This window comes from Bombus bifarius, unplaced genomic scaffold (assembly GCF_011952205.1).
Source record: "Bombus bifarius isolate JDL3187 unplaced genomic scaffold, Bbif_JDL3187 scf7180000008286, whole genome shotgun sequence".
NCBI lineage: Eukaryota > Metazoa > Arthropoda > Insecta > Hymenoptera > Apidae > Bombus > Bombus bifarius.
Window position 1 is genome coordinate 254,517 of NW_022884569.1, and position 16,593 is coordinate 271,109.

General features: G+C 44.3%; 1 protein-coding gene across 6 annotated transcripts in view; it reads right to left on the reverse strand.

Annotated features, from left to right (window-relative positions):
* LOC117212256 (SH3 and multiple ankyrin repeat domains protein 3) overlaps nucleotides 1-16,593 on the reverse strand; it is a 177,696-nt gene that overhangs the window by 38,746 nt on the left and 122,357 nt on the right. For 4 of the 6 annotated variants that reach the window (XM_033456884.1, XM_033456879.1, XM_033456880.1 and 1 more), the window contains 2 exons: nucleotides 7,819-8,214; nucleotides 4,996-5,013 (listed from right to left, as the gene is read on the reverse strand). In XM_033456884.1, the coding sequence (XP_033312775.1) occupies nucleotides 4,996-5,013; nucleotides 7,819-8,166 (366 nt within the window). In that variant the 5' untranslated portion in view covers nucleotides 8,167-8,214. Of the gene's footprint in view, nucleotides 1-4,995; nucleotides 5,014-7,818; nucleotides 8,215-16,593 lie in introns of those variants that run through there. The other 2 variants (XM_033456882.1, XM_033456883.1) reach the window with 2 other exon arrangements.

The window sequence follows — 16,593 nt, forward strand, 5'->3', positions numbered from 1 at the left end:
TAGCGTTGTTACTTTCGTAACATTCGAGTTCTCGTCGTGGTTTCGAGGTCACTGGTCTTCGAGTTATCTCACGGACCGGTCACGATCCACCGTGCCCTTCATTCAATTACACGGAGCCGCGTACGAAAACTTACGATACGTCTGATCGCATCTCGCTCGATCCTCGTGCGCTGAAAGATATCGCGATCTGATACACCATTTTTCTCGAGCCGGAGGATCGAAAGATCGAGAGATCTACGCCGTTTCTGCTGCCCGCAAAATTGCTCTTCGTTTCGAAAATCTCCGCTTCCATTCTCGCTATTTATCACGTATTACCACACACGCTGTTCGCGTGCGCGTTTATAAGGTTTCTAAGTACAGTTGTTTGCATTTGGTCGATGCGTATGAAACGTCGCTTTTTCGAAATTTGTATTGTCCTGTTGCCTCGTCAACCACAGGGAAAAGGGAGAAATTCGCTACAGGTCACGCGTGTTCGAAGTTAAAAAGATTTATAATAAAAATATCGAGCACACGCTTGCGACGAGTACGATCGCTCTGTTCAAAGTTGGAGATTTCATGTTTAAACGTCGAAGCTTAGGCGATTCGAATAATCCTATCCTGATATACAGACTTTAAAAACTGTCAGCTGATCTTTAGAAATAAACACGAAACTCTTAAGCGAAGCAGTTGTATATCCTCAATTTCAATTTCAATTTAGCGAGGCATTTGATCGCGCTTATAGCAACAGACAGAGAAACTTTTTCCAATCGTAATGACAGAGGTATAATAAAACTATCAGCTTTTTCATCGCAATTGCATCAGGCGTCTAAATACTTGCGGACGATAGCGTACGTAAGGAGAAGAAGCGTGGAGAGCGAGAAAGAAATAGCCCAGAGGGAACCGCGCGAGAAACAGAGGGAAGGGACGATCCTATCGGAAGTGAAGGATGATCCAGGTCTTGGATCGCGAATCACAATGATCTAACGCCCACGAGGATGTATCCGTGGCCCCGGAGGACCGCGGAACCCGTAGCGTTGCGATGAATTTATCCGAGGCGAGATCCCCACGTCGGATACCTGCGGTACATACGTCGCCGCATCGATACAGCCCGTAATGTGCGGTCACCGGTTCCGGTACGGTGTTATCTCGATACTTGGTCACAATCGAGCGATCGATCCCTCCACATGGCACTCCGCGACGATAAGGACACCGTGACATCGATATCCAGACAATAGAAGGACGATATCTCGTTATAACCATTGTCGCGTGCTGACTAATTATCTCGTTAAGGACCAAGCAATTGTTCGTCATAATATTATAAGTTATGAACGTATAATACCAATTTCTTTAAATTTCTTTAAATTTTGCGAGATCTAGACGGAAAAGATAACAGGGTGACAAAAGTATTCAGCGAACTCTTATCACGCGTTGCTAATTAACTCGCATTAAGGAGCAAGCTATGGTTCGTCGTAACGTTATAAATACATCAGTTTCTTGAAATTTCGTAAGATCGTAAAATCTGGATGGAAGAAACAGCGTCGTGAGAAATATTCAACGAATCCTCGAAACTGTCTTTCGTGGTTACGAGGCTGAAAAACAGAATTCGATGACGCAGATTGATCGAAGAAAATTGTAAATGAAATGTTGCGTTAACATCACGTACATGGGTAAAATCTGATTACTTCTTTCTGTTCATTCGTTCTATTGAAACAGTCTGTCGACTCTACAGCTTTATGCAAATGAGCTTTTTCTCTGTCAATTAACGTACGTTCACGGTAGGTTAGGGAAAAATACCACGGAGAGATTTCACGGAATTTCTTGCGGCGTGGCGTTCGTTGTTCCCAGAAGCTGACGCGCCTCTTTTTCCGCGTGCCAGCGAGAAAAATCGATTAGTCGTCGTCGACGCCGCTAATCACTAGGACGCGTTGGTGAAAATTCACGGGGCTACGAAAGTGAATCACCTGTAGGCGTTCTGTTCGCACCTTTAGTCGCTCGTACGCTTGTCATCGATAACACCGAGTTACCCATGATCGCACTCGTCCATTTCCACTTGTTAGCGTCGATCATTTTTCACGCGTTCGTGTTTTCAGCGAATCGGTTCGAGCGACTGATTTTTCAATGCTATCTGCCATCTGCCATCCAGTGACACGGAATGAAAATCGTGTGTCACCTGTTTCCCCGATTAAATCAATCTTTTCGGCAAGGTTGTACGAAACAGGCGTAATTTCCCGCTTAGAGGCCATGTGCATCGAGTTCGTAAATTGTAATGCGAGGAAACTTGACGATCACAGTATTGTTTTCTTTAAATTTACCTTCAAATTTGCGATTATGATCTTCTGATAAATAAATATTCGAAGATCAGTCGCTTGCTCTCTGATACGTTGAATACTAATTTTGTATAGATACTGAAGTACGTACTTGAATTACGAATTGGGAGTTTCCAGAAATTTGCAGTTGATCGGTTGATCTTCCGAGAGGCACAAATACTTTATGGCACTTGGACGAAATGTGCCATTTGATACAGATATTCGATACTTTCCACTGCTTTATTCTCTTGTTGCTTTGCTATAACTCTATAATTTCATATCGTATATTACTAGTCAAAATCATCGTTTAATTTTGCGGAAGCAGGACGATCTAAACTCGATACAGTTGCTCAGTTTGATTTCATACTTATGGCAGGTAGTGCAGTCGTGAATTGCAATTTCTTTCTTTCTTCGAATTGGATTATTTCGTCGATAAGCGTAAGACAAACATACGTATGATACAACGCGATGGTCGGAAGGTGATCTCATTCGACAGCAGATTAGATCAAACGCGAAAAGACGCGAGAAACACCGCAATGATACGTCGTAGGCTCGCGAAACTCGTTTCCGTCGCGGCGAGGATTCGAGGGAGACAAATCGGATCCGATAAGCTTCGTTTCTCTATAACGTTCGATGACTTTTGATATTTAATTCTCGAAGACAAGCGGCGTGCCGCTTTCCCTCGCGAGAACTCGACTCGCGTTGCGTAATCTCGCGTAACGCCTGCGTCTCGGGTAAAGAAAGCTCCATGCAACCATCTGGATACGCCAGCAAACGGATCTAGTCGTCGATCTCTGTCGGAAAATCGCAAATTGCCCAGGCAGAGATCGATTCGTCGCGCGACACACGATCCGTGAGCCGAACGATCTCTTCCGAGACGCTTAGGTGAAAACGAAAGTCATCGTCCAGCGTGGCGTCATGCTTTCGACGAAGCACGAAATCTTCTTGGCGTTCAACCGTTCTACGAAATCGACATTTTTTCCCTGAAAAGCCACGATGAGTCGCTTCCTTCGAGCTTATCGACCGTTGCATACTTTCCACGGAGTTAAGGAAGTCGAAGAGCATTCGAAAGCAAGTTACGTTATCGTTCACTCGTTTTCGTTATCTCGAAACAAAGAGGTTCGTTCCGATGACGAGTCCAAATTCTCCGAGGTCGAAATTGCGCGAGAGATTTGAAAGAAACAGTCATAACGACAATAAATCGACGATAGGTGGATAAGCCCGCTGAAAGGTAACTGCGTAGGTACAATTGCACGACCTTGAGACTGTATCGCATCATCCTTGAACGTGAACCACGGGTCAGTAACAGTAAAGAGCTATGTACGCTTAACCGATACATGCACTTACATTCTATGATACTTTAGCGCTGAAAGGCAGGAGCTGCTATAAGTACATGCAAATCGAGCTCGAAATAGCTCGTGGTCTACGGTCGCGCGTCGTAAGGACGGAATCATCGATTCGAGCGGGTCTCCACGGTTAATTAAAGCGTTCGTCCTCGTTCCTCGCGAATCGATCGATCGCGTAGCTCGCGCGTCCCTCTCGTCGTAAAACGACACGTATCTCTCTTCGTGCATTTTGCTCTACACGCTATACGTCTGTTTGCAAACGTTTCTCGATCCTTTAATCAGCCAATACGTTTATACTGTACGATACGCCGCGGTATCGAAGGATGTCTATCGCATAAAGGTTTTTCAAATAAAAGTTCTTTCAATGAGAGTCTTCCGAATGAAAATACAGCGAATTCGCTTTTCCATCGAATCGACGAAATTTGACTCGACGAAACTTCCCCTCGGATCTTCTATACGTGGCGATCGAAGAAGGAAAGGTAGCGAAAAGCGAATCGAGCCCGAGACTATCTCGAGACTACCCTCCACCCCTTGCCTGCTCTTCCAAGCATCGTTCTTCTTCGTCTGGTCGGTGCGCGTAGCGAGCTCGCGACGCAAAGGAACGAGAGAAAAGTCGCGTACAACGAGGGGTGATCCTACGTTAACGAGACTTGGGGTGGCAAGTGACGCGATGCCACGTTTCCTCTCTGAAACCGGAGTCAGGGTGCCGAGAACTATCAGAGGGCCGCGTTGCAAAATCGTTAAAAAATTCTCATTAACGATAAATTCTTTTTACCGGACAGTCCTTAACGTGAAATTGACCCCAAGAAATTGTACTACTTCGCTTTCTACAGAAAGAGCACACAGATATGCAAATGCCATGAGCTTTATAAATTAACTTTTTACGAACCGCCGAATTTTGCAGAACGCGAGACTGTGTTCCAAAGGCAGAGCGCAGAGACAAAGGATGCACTTACGTATGCATCTGTAAACTTTCCTCGTCTTTCTCGTCGTAAAGAAACTCGCCGTTTTTTTCGTTCTCACTCGAGAGGATAGCCGGAAATATAAATCGACTCCGTAAAATTTACAATATGTTTTTAAAACGTGGGGTTCCGAGGAACACGCTAAACCTAACGGGGATAGTTCGTCGAACCGTGTTTCGTTTCGCCATGCACGAAAGTCTGAATGTGAAAGGTTCGCTTCTCTTTCTGTTCGTTCTTTTCTTTCTTTTCTTTTTCACCACGGCGAAGAAAACTGAAACAACGAAAGAAGAAACGGGACGACAAATCGGTATAAAGAAGAGGCGGCGGGTTTTATCGGGGTGTTTGGTATAAGTAGTTGCATAGGGGGTTGGATGCATGCTATTAGTAATAGTGAAGACGTACCCTGTACCAAGTGGCCACCTGCGAGGCGCTCGAAAGGGGTGGAGAAGCGGTGGTATATCCGCGACGCAACACACCGGAGGTGGAGGGTGAAGGTCGGGCCCGAGGGCGCGATTTTTGTATATTTTCGATATTGTCGGTCGATTCGCGTACGGGGGTGCGTTCGAAGAGGCGGGCCCCAACAAGACGATAGCACAGGTGAAGTGGTGGTTGGTGGTGGTTCGGTGGTGGTTCGGTGGTGGCGGGTGTAGTGTATTCGCACGCCCCGTGCAAGTGAGGCAAAAGCAAAAACAACAACAACAACAACAACGCCACAGGTCAGAAAAATATACACGATTAATCGATGGACACTCGCGTGTCGCTGTGCATAATTACTAATTAGTAATAACTATATATACATACTTACATACATACATACATACATACGTACATACATACATACATATATATATATATATATCCCTCTTTATTTACATATAAAACGTAAAATACACGGTGTTTCAAGTTTTCCCAGACAAACGCTATTAGTACGTTCTGCACAAGTACAAATAAGAAAGAAATTGTAGATATAAATGCATTGTTTTGTAATCAGTGTGATCATTAGGTGGGTGAACGGTATTTAAAAAAATTTACCATTTCTGATAATACGTAGAGGACTTTCACAGTGGTAAGAGATCAAATTTATTGTCTTCAGAAGCTTTCTTCGATCTTTTTTTTTGTGTTGACCTATTCATTTTCTTTTTCTTACTCACGTTGACAGAATATACTGAAGGAGTTTGATCAAGGATATCTGGGACACCTTATATATATATATATTTGTATATTTAATAAACCACATCTCATAAAATATAATATACGTATTATATTTTACTCCCATACATGATATACATATATGTATATTATTCGCGTATCCATTGCGTGTATCTTGAAAGTACAATGCGCACAGTATATCTGTGGTACGTGTATGTGTATATATTCGTGTGGTCCTGCCGCGAGAATCCTTCGGAACACGTTCGATGACTATTAACGTTTCCACCGCGCTCCATAAATCCACGGATAGATCGGCCTGAAAAATTCGAACAATACGCTACGCTCGCAAACGGTACATTTTCTCTCTTGGTACGTCGCGAGAAGCGAAGGTAATAGACGGTGGTCGATCGAGTCGAGCATTGGTCCATTAACAAGATAGCCAATTATCAATAAAAGCGAAACTCCGCGTGGAATGCAGGTGAACGTATCCATTGCAGCGATACGTGCACGTTCGCTATGGGAGTACGCGTTTATTCCCGTACGAATAATGCGAATATTCCCCTCCCCCCTCATTTTCGTCTTATGAATATTCGTCATCGAACTCGTTCCGAGAAACAAGGTCTGCTATGGGCTGGTCCGAAGCGGAAGATCGAGCACAGGATGTCCAGGGGGTGGCAAGTGATTCGTTAAGCGGACAAAGTTGGAACGTTAGTCGAAGGTGGGTCTCGACGAGTAACTTTAACGCGTACAGTTTTACACATCGACGAACCAATTGTCTTGGTCTGGGACTGCGACTTTATGCAGCGAACGTTCGCAGCGAGGGAGAGAGAAACGAAAAGACAAACAAAGAGAGACAAGTTTTCCGAGGATAGGTGAAAGATGGAAGTCGCGTAACGAGAGTCGCGTAAAGATGGGAGTTGTCACGCCGCGCCTCCGTCGCGGAAGGCAGGATAGAAAGACTACACGTGTGAAAATTCCTTGCGCGACGTACGAGGAGACGGCCGAGGGAAAAACACGGCTACAAAAATGGACAGAATGCAAGGAGAGAAGAGAAGGTGGGAAGGGAAGAGACACGGTATGAAAGAGCGTGATGGTTTGACACACGAAGCAGAAGAAGCCACACAGAGATCGGTATTTTCTAGCTCCTATTTTGTTTAGGAGTAGCGGCACGTGTTCGTGTCTGTTTCTTGTCAGTGGCGGTGCGGCTAGTAACTTATGTAGTACCTCTTTTGTGCGATCGCGAAATTCTTCGGAGCCGGACATCGCCGCGAAACACAGCGCAGGTACGGCGCCGATTTGCATTTGCCCGGCTGGTGCATCGTTACTCGTTCCCGAGCAACGAATATCTCGATAAATAAAGTGAGACGTTCGAGGGGCGCACGGTAGCGATCCCCTCGAGATCTCTTAATCCTGCGTGTGCTTCGTGACTTTCCGAGGGCTCCGGCTACGACTACCAATGAAAAAAGAGAGAGAAGAGTCAGGAAGCCCGGTCCAGTCTTGCCCGAAGAACTCTCGCTCGAATACACCAAGACGCGACCGTTCGAGAGTCCCCTGCAATTTACCGAGATCAACATACAAAGTAGCAGTCTGCGGTCCGTAACGCAGTGCGTACTTTCTTTTCTTTTCTTCTTTTTTTTTTTCAAGAAAAACCACCCGACACCGAGTTCTTGATAGAGCGGGGGAGCTCGCGATCTCACGTACAACCGACGATTCAACGCCGTACGATGCAACGAGCCGCGCTCGATAGAGATCGACGGTAATGGATGGTAAACGCGTTCAACCCCGCGATCATCGACAAGTACAAGGACGATTATGATTTTTAACGGAACGCCAACGGCTCCTGATGACTCGCGATTAATGCCTTGGCGCCATGAGTGGCGAGGATAATGCAATTTGAGACCGTTAATTGACCGATCGACGCGAACGAATCGCAGAAAGCTACACGATATCCGTCGGGGTCCCGACTCTTCCAGTTCGTCTTCAAGGATCTTCGCTAATGGATTCTCGCGTGAGAGAGGTAGTCAGTCACTCGGAAGAGAGAATCGGACAACGCGGAGGCAGAGAATATCGTCTTACCTTGGGCAAGGATGCCAGGCATTGCTGCTTCACGTCCCAGACGAGCTGATCCCTCGGGAACTGAAGACACTTGCTGACGTAAAGTTCCGGGACGTGCACCCTGGCGAGGAGCACTCCCTCCTCCACCGGACCGGCCTCCGCAGTGGCAGCTGCGACTGCAGCCGCATCTTGATTCTGTTGACCTTGAGTTTGGCCTTGAGCCTGGCTGCCTTGCGGACTCGTGGCCTGGCTCGACGTTTGTCCCGTGCCAGCAGCTGACGAATTTTGCTGTTGCTGTTGCTGCTGCTGTTGTTGTTGCTGCTGTTGCGACTGCTGCTGTTGTTGCTGTTGCTTCGGTCCCGCCTCCATTGCGAGGACCTCGCGCTTCTCGAGGATTCCACCTTCACAGGTTCACATCTGAAACAGAAAAAAGAGACTCGAGTTCACTACCTCGTTCTTTACTGCGACCAGTTTTTCTTTTTGCTTCTTTTCCAGCATTAATCGACCCGATTGTGCCGTTACCGTGGGATATCGCGAAATCACCATGTCGTCCGTTTAATCGAAGAGACATCTCAAGGAAGCAGCAAGAGAGGCAGGTAGAAATAAGGAAAAAGCAGATGAAGAAATTAAAACGGCGAGGGTCCGTTCTTTATGACTACATCGAGTAACGGTAAAGGCGGATAAGATTACTGCGATAGAAATAAAGAAACGGCGCCGAGATGCCGCGACGATTTTTTAAACATCGTAAAAGCCTTTTATATCTCGCGATCCGTGGCCGTTGATACTCTGCTCGTTCGCTCGGTCGACTCCGTAACATTTTTGCGGAAATTTCATTTCGACGAAGAATCTTGCGAAGCTCGGCAGAATTCTTTATTAAAGAGATTCGACGGGATACACGCGTCGAATCGATTACGCAGAAAGGATGGGCGTTCGCGTTGCTCGCGCGTTTTCACGCGTTTCTTCGGCATCGACGCGATAACACGGCTGACCGTTTTACAATTCGACCTTCGATCTCGGGGGTTAACTATCGGTCAGCTAATAACTTACGCGCTAACGAGCAACGCGGCTCGGCCACTTTCACTTCGAACTTTCCAACAAGCATAAACGTCCAGGTATAGCCGTTGCGTGTATCATCGTCAACCTCCCGCGAACAAGATTAACACTCGTGGCTGGCTGTTTCGCCGGTAACCGATCGTTCCACGCGACTGCTATTATTCGATTTGCCAATTTCTCGCGTGCTTGTTTCACGAGTATCAGTTTAGCACCGGTAATTCTTCGAAAGTTACATTATGGTACTAATTAAAAAGATTATAGTAGAAGAATTAGTGGGCCGGTTTAAATGATTTTGATACGGAATAACCGTTATAAATGATCAACATTTTGTTGCTTTCCGATAATCGTTATCGATGACGGAATTATCGGAAACAAAAGAAAAAGATGTTATCATCGATAATGGAAATTCACGATCGAAAAAAATCCTCTCATCGATAATGATTATTGCGGTAAACAAATACGGTTTCCGGCGCTGATACTGGTTATCAATAACCAAACAAACGTTCACCGTTTATCATGGTTATTTGTAATCGGAACATTTAACAGTTAATATTTTTTAATCGTTGAATTCGTTGAAGAACTTCATTAGGATTTAGCGATCCCTGTCTTCTTCCGTTCAAACGACGACAAATTTTCGTAAGAACGGTGGAGTTCCAAGATAGGCGACAGTACGGTGTTTGCGAATTGCAAAGAGAGCGAGCGCAATATGTCAGGTGGTACGGGGGAGAAGTTTGATGGGAAACCGCAGACGCCATTAAACGTAAGCATGTTGCCGGCAGGCTGGGCTGCGTTAAAACTTTAAATAACCCACTGACCGCATCGTATACACAATGCTTACGCTTCGAGGACAATAGCCAACGAAGCCAAGACGAAGTGGAAACGCCGCAAGGTCGCATCCTTCGCGCCCGACCAGAAAAACACTCATCCTTAGGCGTTAATATTCCACTGACGAAGGGATTTTCTTCTTCCAGTCTCCTGGTTCTCCCCCACTCGAAAGTGCCGAGGCTGCGGACAGCCAACGGTACGAAAAAGAACGAATACCTAAGAGGGGGACGTAAATCCGCTTCGTTTCTTGCTAATGTCACGTGATCCTCAGGGTTAATAATTACGTTGATATGGTTTGCAATAAGACAAATGTAAAATATGACGATTTGTTTCTGCAAGAATTATTACGGGGAATAAGAGATGCGAGTACAAAGAGGAAGGAACGAACGTCTTGATCCACGCTATTGTTCGCAAGTCATGGGACATTTAGATCGTTACTCTGATTTACAATGACGTTTTCAAGCGCTTAACGGCGATTTCGCTAATACGAGATCGATTAACAACGCGTCGAATTTTAAAACTGCTTTCCAGCAAGAAAAAGAAAAAAAAGATAGAAGGGAGAAGAAGAAATAAAAAGAAAGAAATGGAAGATTTGATCTATTTAAACAAGAGTTACGTTTAAGATTGATAGATTAATAAATGGTCCGTGACTTATGAACCCCGGTGTATATTTTAAGAAGACTATACAAAGGCAATACGTTGCTACGATAATTCCTGCTTTCCCACAATACACACAGCTTCTCCCTTTCATTTTTCCCCTCCTCTAGTGATATTTTATTCCATATATCGTACGCTGGTCAGAACGATACTGATACGCTACCGCTTTTTCCAACCGGCTAATCGATTATCGCCTCTCGAACGGGCTATCCTCTCGCAGGAGACGCGGTCGAGGAACAAAAGGAACGACGAGATACAAGAAAAATAATAAGAGGGAACACGAAGGGAGACGATGATGAACCGAGGGAGAAGGATCGTACGGATGGACGGACAGCAAACGCATCAATGACAAGCCGTAAATCATAGTTTTACGACCCGTCTTTATGTGGCCCTTATTCGTGGCAGTCATCGGTGGGGAGTGCTTTTGCCATTTTTCTGTCTGGCCACCCTGTGTGCAGCGCATTCAGGGCCGTATCTCCTCTCCGCCAGACGACGAGCCGATCGACCTTTTCTTCCTTCCAATCGACCAAAGAGGATGGAGAAGCGGCACGCGAAATACCGGCGACTTTCGTGACGCTGGGGGCAACAATTAGCGCTCGACGTGTTCGCCATTGAACCGACTATCGGAAGTTTGAACCCATTCGAAGAAGAAGAAGAAGAAGAAGAAGGGGATAAACGCCCATGAAAGGTAAATGGAGCAGCTGCGGGAACCGAAGCCTTTTGATTTTTCCCTCCAGGCTTTCTATTTAGAGAGTATATCTTTAGAAAGAGAACATTTTTTTCACCTTGATGCTTCGAGTGTTTAAAGGGTATTGGAACGACGCGACGTTCAGAGACAAAAGAGAGAAATTCGTAATACGTCGACTTTAAAGTTCGAACGAACATCGCTCGATCCGCCCCTGCACGCGCGTAAGTGCATATAGCAGGTACCCGCTGCGTGGGCGTCGCTTTACGGGTTTGCTTTTAAGTGGCCGTACCTTAATTTCAGAGTCACCTAACAGTGTCGTGTTTAACGGTGATTCAATGATAATTAAAAAAATCCAAGGTTACCTATGGAACCATATCCGACTACGAAGGGGAGGAACTCCGAAGGACGGCCAGGAGTTAAAGTACGACCATGACATTCTCCTGGTCGCGACCGTGCACCTCCGACTCTCTAACCCCCGACCAGCGTTCCTCCTCTGTGCGATCGCTCGAGAAAATGTTGGATTCTTAACCGTTTAAAAGTCGAATAATCCCGTTGCGCAACAGATTAACTTTACATAACAACAGATTACATGAAAGTAACGCGTTCTAAAAATATTCAGAAGCTAACGTTCTAAACACGACTGATCATAATTACGAGTAGGAATTTTTTTACATTTATTTGTGTAACTTGAAGATGTAAAAATACACGAATAAAGTATATTGTTCTTTACAATATTAAATAGAGGCGATTTTTTATTCGTCCCATTTTTTTTTTAATTGAGTCTATAAAAATATGAGTTTACATAAATAATCGTAGGCTAGCTACAATAAATACAACGTTTTATGAACACCTTGTGTGTATCGTGCGTCGGTAGGTTGACCCTCGTATGGCATCAGTATCCCGTTATCGATAGTTATCCATAATGTTAATGAAGCGTACTTCGATTTTTACGATATACGGGCGGCTTCTAACAAAATTTCTATCGCGTATATTCGTAACACGTACGAATATTTCCACGTAATGTCGACTACGATCTCCGCTATGATCGGTACTCTGATAAACAGGCCGTTTCTAACTTGGAAATTCAAGTCTCGAACATCCGTTGAAATCGAGGAAGGAGTAGTCCCGGCACGACTAGAAAAATCTATCATTTGGTACGTCGATATCTCCAGATGTCACGAGTTTTTATCCCCGCCATGATAGGAATAAGAAAAATCTCGTTAGGATGAGAGAGCTTGGCGAAATACCGCACGAGACACTGGTAAGAGACAAAATATGCAGATCACGGAAAAGCGAGAGTCAAAGTCGAAAGAACAGCTACGACGGAGCTTCTGGTATCTCGACTCGGAGTCAATCTCGTCGGAGCCAAGCTCCATGGTCATGTGTATGCACGGACGCGGAATAAACGAATTTCTCGGCGCCACGCGTCTTCTCAGATGCCTCGACCCTCCAATCTCCAAATTTCTATTCTACTAGAGAAGGGTTCCACAGCTACGTTCTTTGAATATCCTGGCAGCTGCGGTTTGTGGATAATGCTGGAAAAGCGTAAGACCTGCTTTCGTTGCCTTTCTGAAAATCTGAAGAATGGAACGACGAGCGGGTTTAATTATATTTTCCAACGTCAAAAAGTACCTCAGGAGATCGAGTAAAATAATAAAAAATTCTTGCATTCGTGATTTCTCGTTTTAATACGTCAAATCTTCCTAGCGTGTTATATGGATCTATCTTGTTTGTTAAAACGGAAACAAGATTGAAATACGAAAATTCGAGGATCGCAGCGCAATTAAATTCATGCATTTTTATAGAATAACTTGGGGAAATATTTTTGACGAACGTGAATCGAAAAGGCTATCTGATGAAATATAGGAGCAGTGGAGTGTACAGAAAAATATGCAATTCGAGGTTTTATTATACGTATAAACTTCATAAGGATCTGAATAATTTGATCAATTTGTAGCAATAAAACTGAATTTAATTAAAACGTACGAATAACGACGGCCCCTCTTATATTCGATAATTGATTAATATTAATCGAAGCTCGGTTTTTTCCGTAACTACATCCATTACCTAATTGATTTGTGGTACATATTTCTACTATATTGAACATATATTTACATATGACCAAAGTGTATATATACACATATTAATGACCCATTAACAAATACAAACAGCGGTTGTTAGCTTGCTATGAATTTAGAAGACTCTACATTTAAATTACCTATTAACAGATATACCAGTCATATGCTTCACTGTTTACTATATATGATATGTGTATTACTACCTTTAGCATTTACCATCTAAATATCGCTGCTTACACATTTTGTTTATTTTATACATTTTCGTATTTTTAAGTTCTCTATAAACGCATAAACATTCACGTCCTACGTATATGTATAACTATTACAAGCGTTAGAATTTATCTCATATTTGGTAGTGTCCTAACATACGAACGAAGGCGTAGCTACGTATCTACGACGATTATAAAGAACAAAATCACTGCAGTTCGACTTGGTCGGAAATTCTCAGTTAAAATGCATGTTGGTAAATGTTCGGATACTTTCGAACGGTAGTGTATATCCGGAGAACAATAATGATGACATATGCTGCGTGTACGTAACATCACTGGCTGGGTTGCAATTACCGACGTGTATAAAACATTACGCTCGTAGACCAGCCAGCGTTGCATTGTTCCAAGCGTTTTGTTGTTCGTCCCAGTTGTATCGATCGTGCCAGATGTAAATCATTCTCTATAATTACGGAAACAATGAAGCAACCGATAGCGTAACCGCTCGACGCGGCTCGAAATACCAAAGGATCGGTCTACCAAGGATGACGTTGCTCTGTACGTAAATTACTTTCATGTACTCTTTATTGGTTATTGAATTATGTCCCATCAAAGATAAGCAAGCGTTCGGATACTTCCGAACGGCAATATATTTGTTATAGACTTATCAGAAATCTCTTTAAAAAGTTTTGTACAACAGACACGGTATGATATTAAATAACAATAAAAATAGAATCTACGTAACAACCTACGCATAATAGAGATACTATCATAGACGTACATCATCGTACGAGAAACGATAATTTTGCGCAAATGGTCACTGGTACGAATCTTTTTAAACGTACGATAGAAAAAGGAAACCCACGAACTTGATGATAAATTCCCGTATTTACCATAAATACGAAAACGTCTCGAGAAAAGCAAAGAGACAGTAAGAGAGAGAGAGAGAGAGAGAAAGAATAATAACGGCGACAGTATAATAAAAAGTCTTTGCAATAAATGTTCGAATATTCTCACAGGCGATGATAGACGAAGGTTGGAAATCGAATTTGTGAATGTACTCTGGATAGAACTTACGCAGCACCCTAATATAATTCGACAGGGAGTCCGCGTTTCCCCTCGAACCGATATACCGATAAAAATTGCTCGCGAAACAGGATCAAGCGGTGCCGTCCGATCCCCTCGATCGTTCAATCAAACAATTACCAGCTGGTTCCCGCGTTCATCGCGTTCGATCAGCGTCGGCTATCAAAATGATTTCGCTGATGAAAACGGACCGGCCCGCTTCCGGCGAACCAGAGAAAAATAAAACAGGAGGCGTCGTGTCAGTACGGGAATGGATGCAAGGTACACAAGGTATATAAAGAGGAAGTTCCCTCGGTGAAGAGCCGCAAAGACAGACAGACAGAGAGAGAGAGAGAGAGGGAGGAAGAGAGTCTTGATACGACGACGACGAGTGTAACACACGTGTAACGATCGTCGACGTCGTGTGAACGCCGAGGGGTGACACCAGAAGGGAAGAACGTTCGAAGCAAAAAAGAAGCTCCGCATCGTTGGCGACGACGTTACGAAAGGGGGGCGGGCGGAAGAATAACACGTACCACCCTATCCCTGGGTGCCGCCTTTCGTTTCGGACCGCCGGCAACTTTCCTTCAAGGGAGCGCATCAGCCCTTCAGGGAACTCGTCGTTTCGGGCTGTTCCTTCGGTTAGATGCACATGACTTTTCGAAAGCTTCCTCGTCCCGAGTCGCCTCCAAGCATCGAACTTGTCTCTTCGTGGAACCCGCGACACAATGATCTTCGATAAACCGACGCTCCACCGAGAATAAAGTTCGATTCGTTTTGCGATCGAATTTTGGGAACTTTGACAAGAGAACGTTTTTAGTTCGACTCCATACTTCTTTAACTTGTTAACCGGTTGGAGGCTGTTCGCGAAAGATGGTTCTTGTTACTTCAACGCGAGTATCGATGTACGCTGAAGTTCTTAAGCGTTTGGATATTTCTACGTTGTTACAAATACATGGAATGTATGTCGAGTAAAATTCCTTAGACTAATTGTAGTTTCTGCTCTTATCCGAGGCAATCGTACACGATTAGTGAATGTCTAGGTAAACGACGGTCCGTATAAATGAAAGAGCGACGAATGAAATAGGACGAAGGATAATTAATAGTTTATACGAACTGTTAATCGCGATTAATTGTAGGAATAATATTCAAAAGCTGTTGTCATCTCGACGAATCGTGTATTTAATTTTAATGTACTGTTTAGAAGATTGTAAATAAACAATTTACATTTCATACGGTACATATCCGTTGATTCCGCGAAAAGATTGTAAGCGTCGTTTTTGATTATTTTCTTCTCGTTAGTTCGTATATTTTAACAACGTTCATCCATTGTTAATACACGTATTTATAAATATCAGTACAGAGTACAGCAACTCTTGCAAACTACTCTTGTTCCCGATGAAATTGCACAAACATGTTCGACAGCATCCAGGCAATAATACCTATATGCCAGATCGCGGACCATGAAAATCAAAGTAACAGGAGAACGCAAAATGGGGTCAGGTGTGTAGCACTTTCAATATATCACTGCCACGATAAAAGAGACAATATCGGTTAAAAGGATTGGTTTTTCGACCTGTGAGATGTTACAGGATCGAACGCCATCGGTAGACCGCGAAACGACTTCTATAGAAGCTACGTAACGAGTGGTGGTGAAGCACAGGGGTGCGAAGAATAGCGCTAAATAATCGAATCAGACCTTTCGAAAGGTTAAAGGGGAGGCAAGGTCGAAAGTCGAAGGTCGGCAAGTATCGGGAGTCGACAAGATCGCGCGACGTCCATTCACAAAATTTATAAATAGCCGTTTCTCTAACGGTCGGGATATCGAGACGACGAGCAATCTATTCTCCGCTGGCGGTAAGCTCGTACTGCGCAATATTCGTTTCCCTCTCGTAACGGGGCGAACTCGTGGGACACTGGTAACCGGACGACGCGTCGTAGCATTAAATGGAGAAATGTAGAGCTCGTTACTCGCTATCGGGGCGCGTTACGGACGCGTTAATACACGTTGAACACGCAGCCAGATCCGATAAACGTATTCGTGCAACATCGTGGCCCACATTCCGCGAAAGAAGCTAACAAACGCGTATAACATGAACGGTTAGATCGTGACAAGCTTGGTCTTCGGCGAGGAATGCGGAGTTTCTCGAGTTCTCCGAGTTTCGCATCGATCCCCTTATTCAGAGTTACTTGGAGAGTCCGATGGAAAAGGAGAACGCGGTTT